Genomic DNA, 14,942 nt, shown 5'->3' with positions numbered 1-14,942 from the left:
AAGCTGGAACAGAACTGAACTGAGGAGCTCAGTCAGCCTGCTTATATAGAGCTCCAGAACAATGTAACTGTTGCAACTTTCTAAAACTATCCAATCACTGAACGTCACTTTCGATCCTTCATTTGCATACAAACTATCCAATCACTGAACGTCACTTTCGATCCTTCATTTGCATAACTATCTACAGTATCCCCCTGCTGGCCCAGGGTGAGACTTCAGTACATAACATGTACTGATGGGCTGTTGGACTCCCAACTCCCATCATCCCCAGCCAGTGTGGCCAATAGCCATGTACAATGGGAGTTGTAGTCCAGCATATTCCAGAAGCCTATGGGATCCCTTTCTCTGAAGAAGCACTGCTAACAGATTCTGTTAGTTTTTCTGTTTAGCACACCACCTTAAATTAACCCCCACTTTCTTTTTGTTAAGATTACCTTGATTCTCCATAACACGAAACCCTTATAATCTAGCTTTTCTGCTGGTAGCCTGCACCTGACGAGGAGGCTCTTTTTTGGCCTGGAGAAAGAATTCATGAACTTCTTCTTCTTTGGCGATCACTCATAACCGAGTAAGATTGTGATATGGTCTTAACAGTGTGTCTGTAAGTGACTGTGGAGGCCACTTCTGGATCCGCATACCCTTCCACAGTGGGGACATAGGTTTCCGGGCGGGAGTTGATCATAGTGAGGGTTTGCCAAGTGTGCCTTCCTCTCATCGCGCTTCTCCTTTTGTCCTGAGTTTGAGCGTCTTCAAAGTCCACGACACCTTTGGGAGAGGCTATTCTCCAACGGGAGGCCAGTGTTTCCCAATTATCCATGCTTATACTGCATTTTTAAAGATTTGCCTTGAGAGTATCTTTAAACCTATTTTGTTGTCCACTGGCATTTCGTTTTCCATTCTTAAGTTCGGAATAGAGTAGTTGCTTTGGAAGATGATAATCAGGCGTCTGAACAACATGACCTGTCCAACAAAGTTGATGTTGAAGAATCATTGCTTCAACACTGGTGATCTTCACTTCTTCCAGTGCATTTGTTCACCTGTCTTCCCAAGCGATGTGTAAAATTTTTCAGAAACACCATTAATGGAATCTTTTGAGGAGTTGGAGATGGCGTTTTAAGTGGTCCATGTTTCACAAGCGTACAGTAAGATTGGTAGGACAATAGCTTTGTAAACAAGCATTTTGGTTTCCCTGTGAATGTCCCGGTCCTCAAACACTCTGCACTTCCATCAGGAGAATGCTGCTCTCCCAGAGCTCAGATGATGGTGGATTTTGGCATCCATGTTAGCCCTTGTAGAAAGATAACTGCCTATGTAGGAAAAATGATCAACTTTTTTGTAGGGAAATGGGCAGACGACATTCTTAGCAACCTGAGTTGCAACCATACCTGGTAAATACATTTATCGTTCCTTAACTGTAAATCTCTGCCATTCGCCTTACTTTTAATGTGTATGATAGGTTGTCTGTCTTTATTATTATTTTACCACTGATGTTCTGTAATGTGTTTTTAATGTTGTACACTGCCCTGGGATCTTCTGAAAAAGGGCGGTATATAAATTGAATAAATAATAATTATAATAAATTAATAAATTATACACAGAGAGATATAACAAACAGAATGCCCCTCAAAGAGTGCAGCATCTTGTCAAACAAATTAGTCGGTATAATAGAAACAATTTCCCTTTTTCAGAAAAAGTGTATTTCCATTTTCTCAGAAGAAGCAGGTGGTCCCTGCTGATCTTGCTTTTTTATGTGTGTATGATGTAAAACTGGAGCAAGCTGCAGAAAACCTACCTGAATTTTCATTGCTGCTTTGTCAGTCGATTTTTCCATAAGACTTTGGTTCCCAAGCAATGTAAACCCAACTGCTAATAAATCTGTGCTTACAGATCTCCAGAACTTAGCAATAGCAAGTTCCTTACCCTCCTCTCCACTTGTTTACCAGCAAACCCGAATAAGAGTTATGGAGAACTTGAAAGCTTGCACAGCATCTTGTAATATTTTGCTTGGCCTTGTAAAGATAATATGGATTAATGTCCTAATAAGAGTTAAATCCTTTGCAACGGATGAGCTGGCCTGAGAGATGAGTCCTATCTCCCTATCTGCTCATCTGCAGCTAGTTTGGCTAACGGAGCGTTTTGTCTGATTGCAGAGTTAAATGATGCCGCAAAGAGAGTTTGTCTTGAAAATGCCTCCCTCTGGAAGCTCTTCCTTCCTGGAAATTTGCACTCCCTTTCTCCAAGGTGTCTTGTGTCTTGCCAAGGGACCCTTCTCGAAACTCGAGACCCACGGCTTAAGACAAATTTGTATGTGTGCAGTTGGTAGAGTAATCTCTCTGCCATTATTCTTCAATTCCAAGTTTGTGGCTGAATGGAGATTCCAGTTTAGCAATTCTCAGTACAGACCCACAGAATGGCAGAGAGCCTTGGTTAAGTAACGGGAGGGGTGGAAATGTTTAATTGTGAATGCACCCTAGATTACTGGTTCCCATACTCTTTCCCCCACGTGGACCACTTGAGAATAGCTGCCGGTCATGGCGGACCACTTATTTTTCTACCTGTTGCATCCTCTAAAACTTAGGACACTTTCCCCCTGAAATATACTCGGAGTTGAGTTTGAATTTCATGCTCTTTATTCAGCTCATAGTAGCAATGAATGAATCTTTCCCCAAAACGTCTAGCTATATATGCATTATTTACACAATGGGCCCCGTGTGATTGGCTAATTCCGGGCTGCTCCTGTAGGCCAATCAGGTTGCGGATTCACCTCCTCCAGAAGGCTAATTGGCTGCTCCTGCAGGCCAATCAGGTCACTGATTCACTTCCACCTGGAACTGGATTGGGTGGCTCCTGCGGACCAATCGGACTGCTGCATTCTGGATCCTATTGTTCTAGGATTCAGCTCAGCACTCCCAATGGGTAGTACACCATTTTTCAAAGAAGAAGAAGAAGAAATTGAGAGGTACTCTTCACTTTTCTTACACCACCTTACAGCTCAGTTGGTTAGAGCATGGTGCTAATAATGCCAAGGTTGCAGTTTCAATCCCCGTATGGGACAGCTGCAGATTCCTGCACTGCAGGAGGCTGGACTAGATGAACCTCAGGGTCTCTTCCAACTCTATGATCCTCCCCAAAAAACACCTGCTGGGTTGTGCAAGAAGAACTACCTTCCCACATAGGGACATGAAAACAGAAGAAGTGGCCTTCTACCAGTTCAAACTATTGATCTAGCCCAGTACAATCTATTCTGGCTGGCCGCAGCTCTGTGGGGTCTTTCCCAGCACCTGCTGCCTGATCTTGCATAGCACAACCTCTACAGCCCCTCTGCTAACGACCCTTTTGTTCTGGCTATGCAACGCTCTTTGGAAGGCGGTGCTCTAATAGTGATTTATGCAGAGACAACATGCTGGACGAGAGGGACTTCTGCTGCAATCTCGGCGCCCAGAGAGCGCCCGTTCAGATAATTTCCAGCACAGAGCTGTAGAAGATGGATGAGCTTATGGCTTCGCTGTGAGTAAAGAATGAATGGAAGCAGGCAAAGGGACAGCAATAAATCACAACGGCGTGCAACAGCCTCCTTGGTGGCCGGGCGCTGGAGTCTTTTGTGATTTATTCCTCATAGCACACCAGTTGCCAGTCTCTCAGGGTACAGCACACTGCATGCAGGATAACTACCTTAGGAGGACACCAAAACAGTTGGTTCCTTTTGCCTTGGAGACCCCTATCAGCTGTCATTGCTTGAACACAATGCTTAAAAATGGGGGTGGGGGGGTTTAAAGGGAACATGAAACATCTTAAGCTTCAAAGCTCTTTACAGGTAAGACAATAAACAATAAACTAATTGTTGCATGAATTTCCTTCTTCCCAATAGGTCCAGTTGTGACCGACTCTGGGTTGCGGCGCTCATCTCGGTTTACTGGCAAAGGGAGCCAGCGTACAGCTTCCGGGCCATGTGGCCAGCATGACTAAGCTGCTTCTGGAGAACCAGAGCAGCGCACGGAAACGCCATTTACCTTCCCACTGGAGCGGTACCTATTCATCTACTTGCACTTTGACGTGCTTTCGAACTTTAACCCACAGCGCCACCCGCGTCCCAATAGCTAGGCTATATATAGCAAGCCTTTCGCCTATACAGGGGCTCCTCCCTTGTGAAAGCAACTCCAGAAATTTTTGGTTTGTCACCACTACAGAACTTAGGAGCACCAGAAGCTGCCTTATACTGATCACCGGTCCTCCTAGCTTAGTAGTGTCAACACTGCCTGCCAGTCGCACGCCAGGACTTCAAGCATGGGATGTTCCCACTCCAGACCTAACTGGAGATACTTGGGATTGAATCTGGGACTTTGTGTGTGTAAAGCAGTTGCTCTGGCCCTGAGCTATGGCCCCTTTCTGCATTCTACGTCCACATAACACACTGCATAGAAGCCAGCCTGGGTGGGTGTGCACTTGACATGGGTAGGGAATAGCTCAGTAGGTAGAGCACGAGACTCTTAAATCTCAGGGCTGGGGGTTTGAGCCCCATGTTGGGCAAAATATCCCTGCATTGCCAGGGGTTGGACTAGATCAGGGGTCTGCAACATGCGGCTCCGGAGCCGCATGTGGCTCTTTTACACCTTTGCCGCGGCTCCAGGGCGGATACTAGCGAGGGGAGGAGGTGCATTGTGCGCCCCGACACTCCCCACTGTGGCGGGCGCTGTACTGGCTGTGACATTGCATGGGGGCGGTGCGTGCGTTAGTCACGCACCGTCCCGACGTCACCTTCCCGCCCGCTGTCAGATCGCGGCTCCAGAGATATATTTGTTTTAAATGTTGCAATGGTTTTGCGGCTCCCAGTGTTTTTTTTCCTTCGGAAACGGGTCCAAGTGGCTCTTTTTGTCTTAAAGGTTGCAGACCCCTGGACTAGATGATCCTCGTGGTCCCTTCCAACTCAACAAAGCATCCTGTGACTGTCTTATCTGAGTTGCTTGGCAAACTAGCACATAGCATTAGGTACGTAAAGGGCTCTGGTTATGGTATTCTTTGTTGGGAAGTAGTGGAGACTTGTGAAGACTGTTGGGAGAAATTTATGGAACTGTGGAAGACTTTGAGAAGAGCTCATCTGAGAGAAGGTGGACAACTTACGAGTCTTCTGGACTCAGGAGAACTCTGCAAGTTGCAGGACTCTGAAAGCATCTCAACTTAGTACTTGCCTTGTGGACTTTGGCACAGCAAGGACTTTGAAAGCAAAGAACCCTCTCTGGGCTCAGAGAGTGAATACTTATTGTAGCAACTGCCAACAGTTTGTAAGCGTCTTAGTGTTTGCCAAGTAAAAGCTCTCTCTTCTACAGTTGTTTCCTATGGTGAAATTAACCAATGGAGTGAACTTCTATGGCACATACAAAACACCAGGCACGGTATTGGGGCCCGTGCTTTTTAACTTGTTCATAAACCATCAAGAATTGGGAGCAGCGAGGTGGCCTAGTTTGCTGATGATACTGCACAGTTCAGTCAGTAAAACAAAGAGAGATTGCAAACAGCTCCAAAAAGACATTCACAAACTGAGTGAATTGGTAGTAAAATGATAAGGAATATGCTTTCAGTTGCGAGCAGAACAGGGGTGGAGAAGCTGCCACACTAAAGAGGTTGCTCTCGTAAGTCTCAGCCAGGATGGCTAATTGCTAGGGATGATGGCAGCCGTGATTCAACACCTGGAGGACCACAGGTTTTGGCACCCCTGATGTAGAGCACAGCCTTACACCAGGTCAGACTATTTGTCCATAGAGCTCAGTATTTGCCACTCTGACTGGCAGTATCTCTACAGTGTCTCAGAGAAAGGTCTTCCCCTTCCCCTCCAACCCTGATCTTTTTAGCTGGAGAAGCCATGGTTTGAAATGGAGATCGTTTAAAAAGATCTTTTAACCTGGGCGGTTAAGTCCAGTCAAAGGCAACTATGGGATGCAGCGCTCATCTCACTTCAGGCCGAGGGAGCCGGTGTTTGTCCACAGACAGCTTTCTGGGTCATGTGGCCAGCAGGACTAAATGCTGTTTACCTTCCCGCTGTAGCAGTACCTATTTATCTACTTGCACGGTTATGCTTTCGAACTGCTAGGTTGGCAGGAGCTGGGACAAAGCAACGGGAGCTTACCCCGTTGTGCGGATTCAAACCGCCGACCTTCTGATTGGCAAGCCCAAGAGGCTCAGTGGTTTAGAGATCTTTTACCTGTAAAGCATATCCACAACCACTAAACTACAGAATAATCTAAAATGAACTCAGGTTTTTTTTCAGTAGGGGTTGAGGAGGTAAGGAGTATAAGGGTTAAGTTAAACTGAAGGCTTTAATAAGAGTTTCAGTGAGAAGTAGTATGCCCTCGATCTCTTTGAACGAAGGGTGATGGCACACAGGCAATGAAAACACCTCAGATATACATCAAAATCCAGTTGACTATATGTCTGGCATTAGAATTTCCTTCTATATGTGAACATTTCCCCTTCCCCTTTCCAGAGACTCAGGACTCCGGTTTAACCCCATCCATGTTGGTGCATTGCAGATGCAAATTTTGCAGCATTTATAATCCATTTCCAGTAACCAGGGCTGCTGCCCAAAACAGTTCTGGAACTCATATTAAAAACAAGTTCCTCTACATTAATCACAGCACATTCATCAAGTACCTGAGAGCTTTTCAAAGATGTAGCAGTTTATTTGTGTTAATTACAAGTCTGGCAACAATTGCATTTTCACATTAGGAAGTAATATATCTTTTGGGGGAGAGGAAAAAGGATGTTCCTCTGTGTGTGTGTGTGAGAGAGAGAAGCCTTATTTGAAACAGCTTTTGCATCTTGTTTGATCACTTGAACAGAAACATGAATGTTGCACAAAAGAAATAAAGGTTTGGCAGTGAACACCAGGGACCTATTAAAAAAGCAAAGCAAGAGGAAACAACATCCCATCCTTGAGGTCTTATGTGGGAGATCCAGTCTCCCCACAAATAGAAAGAGGTGCCCACCAAGGAGCACTGAAGGCAAAGCCTTTGGATTCTGGAAAAAAGAAAAATCAGGACTGCACGCCAATTTCTCTTAAGCGATGCTGACGGAGATGGAAAGAGCACTGGCCAATTTGGGTCTCTCTTGGAGGTCAGGATCTGGACTTCAAACAGGAGTAAACCCATCATAAAAACCGCAGGAATTATTTCATTTGCACCAAAGAAAGAACAAGCATATGAACCACCCAAGACACATGGGAGCCTGTGAAATAGCACTTTATAAATCGGCAGCCATCGAGTCCATGTTTTACTTTATTGTCACTAATGCAACTGTACGTAGCTGGGGTTGTTATTGGGTTGGGGAACTGAAGCTGATTGTATGTTCATATATTCAAAATTAATCTAAAAATACGTTTTTAAAAACCCACAGGAACATAGGAAGTTGCCTAATACAGACCCCGTCCATCTGGCTCAGCTTTGTCTATGTTGATTGGCAGTGGCTCTTAAGGGTTTCAGAAAAGGGGTCCCCCCCCCAGCCTTACCTGTGCATTGAACCTGGGACATTTTTCTGCATGCAAAACCAAGGACTTTGCCCTTTTATGAAATAAGAGAGAGGGACGGAGCAAGGAAAGTCTCCCATCCATCATCCCTAAGTTCTTTTGTCAGAGTTGCACAACTGAGAGTCAGAAAAGGACTCAAAGGAGAGGAATTCAGGTATTTTGTACATTCCCAGTGTAAGGGAACATCCTGTGCAAACAAGGTGTCTTACAGCAGCAGATGCCTCTGCAATCACCCGAAAAGCCATCAAGGTTGACCGTACAAGTCCACATCGTTCCCAGCCCTCCTTGTTGTCTGACAATCATTAGGGTAGGTGTAAATAAACTCCAGATCTGGAATGAAACCAGGAACGGAACAACCCCTACAGCAAGCAGAGCTTTTGAAGCAATGCAAAATGAAAATACAGCAGGACTTTAAAAGGTGCAGCGTGCAGACAGCAAGCACCCACAGGGAAAAGTATACTTAGAACCAAATCCCAGTGAGGGCAACATAGGGATCCCAAGAGATCTGGGCAATTTGCTACAATGGCTGGCTGGCATCCAAGCGACAAGATGACCTATTTGGTTGCAGCCTGCGCTGGACATGTGCCGAGTCCCAATCCCTGACGGGAAAACTAAGATGCTTGTTAAATGAATTCCCAAGCAGTGCAAAAATGGAAGAAGTTAAACAGAGTTTGGCTTTGAAGTTTTCCTTTCTCCAGTTGCTATGAGGAAGACAGGCTCTGTTCATGGGTGCACAAAAGCAAACATAAGACTCAAGACAGGTGTGTGCGCAAGCAAGTAAACCAAGCAGCTGCTCAAGGAAGCATTGCTCAAGTGATGGGCAGTTCTGCTCCACTGCGTGGGGAGCTGTCGCTAGAGGGAACACAATCATCCACCCACTTCCCTGTATCATTTAAACTAGCTGCACATCTCAGAATAGACCACTTGTCGCCCGCTGAGCCAAACACAATGCCACCAACCTGCTCGTCAATTGTCCTCTATTTTATTTTTTTGCTGCCTCCCAAGGACTACTAAATAAAAAGGGAGGTTGATCAAGCTAACTGATGGGCCCCCATCCGCACATTCAGACTGGCTGATCATATATTTTGCAGGCCTGCATTAGGGGAGTTGACTGCTGCCGAACAGGAGATGAAGGCCATTTAAACTGATGTGAGCATGCAAAGCAGAGACATCACCTTGCTGACAAAGGTCCGTATAGTTAAAGCTATGGTTTTCCCAGTAGTGATGTACGGAAGTGAGAGCAGGACCATAAAGAAGGTTGATTGCTGAAGAATTGATGCTTTGGAATTATGGTGGAGGAGACTCGTGAGAGTCCCATGGACTGCAAGAAGATCAAACCTATCCATTCTGAAGGAAATCAGCCCTGAATGCTCACTGGAAGGACAGATCCTGAAGCTGAGGCTCCAATACTTTGGCCACCTCCTGAGAAGAGAAGACTCCCTGGAAAAGACCCTAATGTTGGGAAAGATGGAGGGCACAAGAAGAAGGGGACGACAGAGGACGAGATGGTTGGACAGTGTTCTCGAAGCTACCAGCATAAGTTTGACCAAACTGCGGGAGGCAGTGGAAGACAGGAGTGCCTGGCATGCTCTGGTCCATGGGGTCACGAAGAGTCGGACACAACTAAATGACTAAACAACAACAGACCATGCAAAGCACCCTTTGCACCGTCAGAATGCTGGTTTGTTTGGCCACAGTGGCCAGCCAGATGCCTTAGTGGGAAGTCCTCCAGAAGGATACGTGGATGACGGCACTCCCCAATTGTTGTTTTCCAGCAGCTGTCTCTGATCCTGGAGGTTGTATACAACCATCGTGACTAGCAGGCACTGTCTACTAACAACCTATGGAATGCAGCGCCCTCCAGATTTTTGCTGGCCTCCAATGCTCATGAATCCCAACCGGCAATGACCTAGGGCCAGGGTTTATGGGAGTAGTAGTTCATCCTTCATTTGGAAGGCTGGATGACCCCGGCCTACGATGAGAAGCAAGAACTCAAGGTCTTGGGCACAGGAGTTTCTCAGGCGTGCCTCCAGAGATCTTTTTAACTGAAGGGATTGAACCTGGGTTACCGTCTGCAGGCTTCTGCCATTGAACAGTGCATTGCCTTGCCAATTTCAGAACGGGCTGTGCAGCTTGGGGATATGTGCAGAGTTGCCTGCGCCCATTCCATGGGAATGTACTAGCATTCATAATTACATCAAAGATTTAAGACGTTAAAAACACACTTTTGTACATTAGGCACTAATAGAGGATGCTAGGGCTGCAGTGTTTGAACTGATTAATCAGTTAGGATTACATGATCACATTTTTTTAAAACCAACCCGAAAAAGGATCCTCCAATTAGCTGGGAATATTTTTTGACAAAGTATTGTGAATATAAAAAGTGCAGAAGGCAAACACCATTCTAAAAGAAGCCTTCTCTAGCTTCTCTTTCCAAAAGAACGCTTCTTTGATATTGCCAAAGACGACACATACAATCTACCAACAAAGAAAATACTATCTTTTGCTTAGAAATATTCTGTTTCCCCATATGCATACTGCATAGATCGAAACTCATGTGATTAATCAATTAAAACATCTTTAATAAGTTTGCTACCCTAGTTAAAACCGCATGTCGCTTTTCACTGACTGTTTAAAACCACGTTTTGAACCCATTTTAAAAGGTTTCTGGGTGATATCCAACATTAGCCAGAGTAGGCCCCCTGAAATCAATGGATTTAAGTCCATAGATCTACTCCTGAATATGACTAATTCTGGTGATCACTCTTTGCTTTTAACATGATGCAGACTTTCACCTGTAGTAACTAAAAAGTAGACAACCTAATTAAAAATACAGTATTACAGATTATTATTATTTTTTAAAAAATGCAGCAGGTTAATTTGTTTCCGAAGACTTCCTAGTGTCCCCTTGAGGTACCTTCTTCAGGTTTCGCCAAACTGGCATTGCTTGGATACCTACAAAAAGAAAAGAAATCATGTTACTAGTCCTTAGCACCGCAAGCCATGATGAAAAATGCAGAAAATAGATGGCCAACTGCAGCTCTCTAGAGCTATGTGGGTCAAACAACTATGTAGTTCTTTCGCATGCATGTTCCTGGGATTGCAGAATAGGGATTGCATGATGGAAAAAAGGCTTCCACACTATTTCAGGGAAGAGTGAATGGTGGGACCAGGCGTGAGCGCAGAGCTAGGAAAAAGCCAGCAGTTGCAAGGGGGGAGTCCTGCAGGATATCAAGCAATGAAGTACTAACTTTGGATTGTCAGTTCATTTTAGAACAGGCCGGTCACTTCTCCAGTCGCTGGGTCCAGGTCAATGTCATAGAAACAAGGCCTAGTTGGAAGTCCCGGCATTGTGCTCATCTGGAAGGAATTAAAAGGGAAAAAATCAACTGTAATGAACTGAACAAATATCAAAACTAGAGCTGGAAACAGGAGCAAAGAACATTAAGAGCTTCCTGGCTGGATCTGGGTCATGTCAGTGGACCAGCAGTTGCTTGAAGCCAAAGTCCTATTAACCAGCAGGAAGCAGACCACCAAGACAAAGGCATTTCAACCCTCTTCCTGCTGGCTAGACAACTGAAAAACTTGGCACCTCTCTTCCCAGGCAGGACTGCCACTGGTACAGCTGACATTTGCCCTGTGGCTTCACAAGGAGAAAGGGACAGGGGAGCAAAGCTGGGATCTTCTTTCCAGCAAAGCTGTTATGTACTCAAGTTCTCACCCTGGGCCAGAAGAATACTGTAGATAGGTTTCACTCAGGTCCACATATGCAAATAAGGGATTGAAAGTGACGTTCAGTGATTGGATAGTTACAGAAAATGGTTACTGTTGTGTTCTAGTGGAGCTCTATATAAGCAGGCTGGCTGAACCCTTCAGTTCAGCTCTGTTCTGGCCTATGAATAAACAAGAGCTGTTTGAAGAATCGCTGTGTCGTCTGTTAACCCACAACTTAACTCAAGCCTCTACCAGAAAGGAGGTATGGGAGGAATTAAGAAAGTTAATTCCATCTGCCTGCTAGTTCTTTGGCATTCCAGACAAAAAGCCCCCCATCCAAAACGCCAGCTGCTCTCTTGGTTGCTGCAAACAGGCCCCTGCTGTTCTGGGTGGGGCTCTTTGGGAAAGTACGAGAGGAAAGCTCATTGCTTCGAGTTTGGCTGCAAAGTCATTAGAAGGCAACAGTACGCTTTGAATGAAGCACCAGTAAATGTAGATTCGTTTCAGCTACAATCTTGAGCCTGTGGTCTTTGTGGGTTGCTAATGTTCAAATCCGAACCCTGATTAATAACTATTGTTATTATTGTGTATCTGAAGTGTACATGTGCACGAAAGCTTATACCCAGAAGAATTTTAGTCGGTCTCTAAGGTGGCACTGGACAATTTATTTTTATTTTTTTATGTTGACTGTGTCAGACCAACACGGCTACCTACCGGAATCTATTATTATTATTATTATTATTATTATTATTATTATTATTATTATTATTATTATTATTATCATTAGTGGTATGCTAGCCATCTGACTGGGTTGCCACAGCCACTATGGGCAGGTCCTGACGTTAAAGGCTTCCCTGAACAGGGCTGCCTTCAGATGTCTTCTAAAAGTCCGTTAGTTGTTTATTTCCTTGACATCTGATGGGAGGGTGTTCCACAGGGAGGGTGCCACTGCTGAGAAGGCCCCCTGCCTGGTGCCCTGTAATCTCACAGATCATCTAATTATCATCCCTGGAAAGCCCCCAAACAGGTGATGAAGACTAGCAACCATGATTAGAACTTTGCACACTTAGAAACAGCTCATGCCGTGGGGCGGAACCACAAAGCTCGTTTCCTGGCAGGCAAGTCACTGTTGCTTATCAGAAGGGAGAGGCAGTCAGCATGAAATGGGCATACAGGTGTAGCTGATCGCCTGCACTGCATCAACCTCCCTCTCTCATAGCTCTCCCACCTCTCCCTACCAGTGAAAGCAGCAGCAACACACCTGCCGGGTTAAGCTAGCCTGGCATTTCCCTCCCACCAGACAACCTGCTTATGTTACATACCTACATCTTGTAGAAGCGAATTCCATAGTTAAACTATACACTGACCCAGGGATGGTTGTGGGCAGGATTCCTGCATTGCAGGGGGTTGGACTAGATGATGATGATTCATTATTTATACCCTGCCCATCTGGCTGGGCTTCCCCAGCCACTCTGGGCAGCTTTCAACACAATATTAAAATACAGTAATGCACCAAACATTAAAAGCTTCCCTAAACAGGGCTGCCTTCAGATGTCGTCTAAAAGTCTGGTAGTTCTTCTTCTCTTTGACATGTGGTGGGAGGGCGTTCCACAGGGCAGGTGCCACTACCGAGAAGGCCCTCTGCCTGATTCCTGGTAACCTCACTTCTCACAGTGAGGGAACAGCCAGAAGGCCCTCGGCACTGGATCTCAGTGTCCAGGCTGAATGATGGGAGTGGAGACGCTCCTTCAGGTATACTGGGCCGAGGCTATTTAGGGCTTTAAAGGTCAGCACCAACACTTCGAATTGTGCTTGGAAACGTACTGGGAGCCAATGCAGATCTCTCAGGACTGGTGTTATGTGGTCCCGGTGGCCGCTCCCAGTCTGCAGTCTAGCTGCTGCATTCTGGATTAGTTGTAGTTTCTGGATCACCTTCAAAGGTAGCCCCATGTAGAGCACGTTGCAGTGGTCCAAGCGGGAGATAACTAGAGCATGCACCACTCTGGCGAGGCATTCCGCGGGCAGGTAGGGTCTCGGCCTGCCGTACCAGATGGAGCTGGTTGACAGCTGCCCTGGACACAGAATTGACCTGCGCCTCCATGGACAGCTGTGAGTCCAAAATGACTTCCAGGCTGCGCACTTGGTCCTTCAGGGGCACAGTTACCCCATTCAGGACCAGGGAGTCCTCCACACCCGCCTGCCTCCTGTCCCCCCAAAACAGTACTTCTGTTTTGTCAGGATTCAACCTCAATCTGTTAGCCACCATCCATCCTCCAACTGCCTCCAGACACTCACACAGGACCGCCGGGGTTCCTTCCAGCTCTACAATTCTACTGTGTGAGGAAGACGCTGTTTTCTGCTTTGATCGCCCACCATGCAGTTTCATGGAATGACCTTGTAGTTTCAAGACAGGAGAATGAAAAGCATCTCCCCTCACTTTTCCCACACCAGGCATTAGGTGATGAACCTTAATCACGTTTCCGATTCGTTTTTCTTTCTTCCTTTCTTTCAGAAAGAGAGAAAAAGATTTCCACCACTTTCTCCCATTTTGCAGAGAGCTCAATTAGGTGGATGGAGAATTTCCTGCTCAGCACTGCGAAAGAAAGCTCCAAGTTTAGCTGAGACATGAGCCCCCGCTTCCAATATCTTAATCCTGGCTGGTGGGCCATGCAGGCAGCAGAGTCTTAAAGAGCTACACAAATTGGCTGACGTATTTCCACCCCCACCCCACCCCGCTAAGATTACTTCTGAAGCAATGGTAAATTTTTATGCAGCTCTTTAGAAGGCTCGCTTCACACACAAGGGATCATAACCCTTAATCAGTGGTATTCTTTCTGCAGGTGAGCCGGGCCTGTGAGAGACATTTTTAAAAGATTAACCCGTGTGCCTAAAAAACAAGAAAAGACGGGAAGATTTCTAGCAAGCAGCATTTCTGATTAAAAACCAGACCAAACCCCAACAACCCACAAAGCAAACCTATTACACTCTGAAAATGGCTCCCATCTGGCTCCCCAGAACATTATGGGAATGAATTCTAAATAGTGTATGTTTTTTTCTTTTTCTTTTTGCTAGTCTTGTTAACCTCCTTTGATTGCAAAGAGGAGGGTTGGGGGAATGTATGGATTCAGCCAGGAGATCAGATGGGGCCTTAGAAACTAATATATTTATTACGGCACGAGCTTTCGAGCTACTTGCTCTTCCCACCCGGAATAAGTGAGCCTTGTCTACAACTCCATTTACAAGGTCTTAACATTTGCCTTTGCGGCTGGGATTACGGCGTCAGTGCTGAATGGGTACATCTGCAGGCAGCAGACATGGCAGGTTAATAGAGGTTAGGGACGTTCACGCAGCTGCAGACATAAGCAGCGACCAGCATACAAAGGGCTGTAAATCTGCTCAAAGGAGTTGGCCGTAGCAGGGCTTGCGGACCAGCCAAGCCATTTAATGCCTGGCTTAACCATTTGCTGAAGAAAATAAGCAGGTACGGCAACAAGGAAGAAGCAAATTCTCTGTGCAAGAGGCTTCCTATTCCCCCCCCCCCTTTTTGGATTTATAACTCTCTAGCGCCGTTCGATCAGAACATGCCGGGAAGAGTTGCTTAATCTTGAGCAAGAGAAGCAGGATTTTTTTTTCCTGCTTCACCTTCAAGATGCCCTTGCCTTATACAGCAAGCAGCTTGCAGAACTCGGTTCACTGTGGGTGGGACGACCTT

The 14,942-nt window shown here is 45.8% G+C and overlaps 1 protein-coding gene across 2 annotated transcripts in view; it reads right to left on the bottom strand.

The window, feature by feature from the left end:
* Positions 1-6,653: 6,653 nt before the first annotated feature.
* The window catches only part of MTHFD1 (methylenetetrahydrofolate dehydrogenase, cyclohydrolase and formyltetrahydrofolate synthetase 1), a 73,855-nt gene continuing 65,566 nt past the window's right edge, over positions 6,654-14,942 (bottom strand). Inside the window, exons 27-29 of one of the 2 annotated variants that reach the window (XR_014529215.1) lie at positions 10,768-10,876; positions 8,927-10,471; positions 6,654-7,846 (exon numbers count right to left, since the gene is read on the bottom strand). Coding sequence is in view for 1 of the 2 variants with exons in the window: in XM_083517449.1 (XP_083373575.1) it covers positions 10,787-10,876 (90 nt within the window). In the remaining variant the exon portion in view is untranslated. Of the gene's footprint in view, positions 10,472-10,767; positions 10,877-14,942 lie in introns of both variants that reach the window. The other variant, XM_083517449.1, reaches the window with a different exon arrangement.

Source organism: Podarcis liolepis (genome assembly GCF_965112155.1).
Source record: "Podarcis liolepis genome assembly, chromosome: 1".
Taxonomy (NCBI): domain Eukaryota; kingdom Metazoa; phylum Chordata; class Lepidosauria; order Squamata; family Lacertidae; genus Podarcis; species Podarcis liolepis.
The sequence above is the reverse complement of the archived record's forward strand: the minus strand, read 5'-3'. Positions and strand labels throughout refer to the sequence as shown.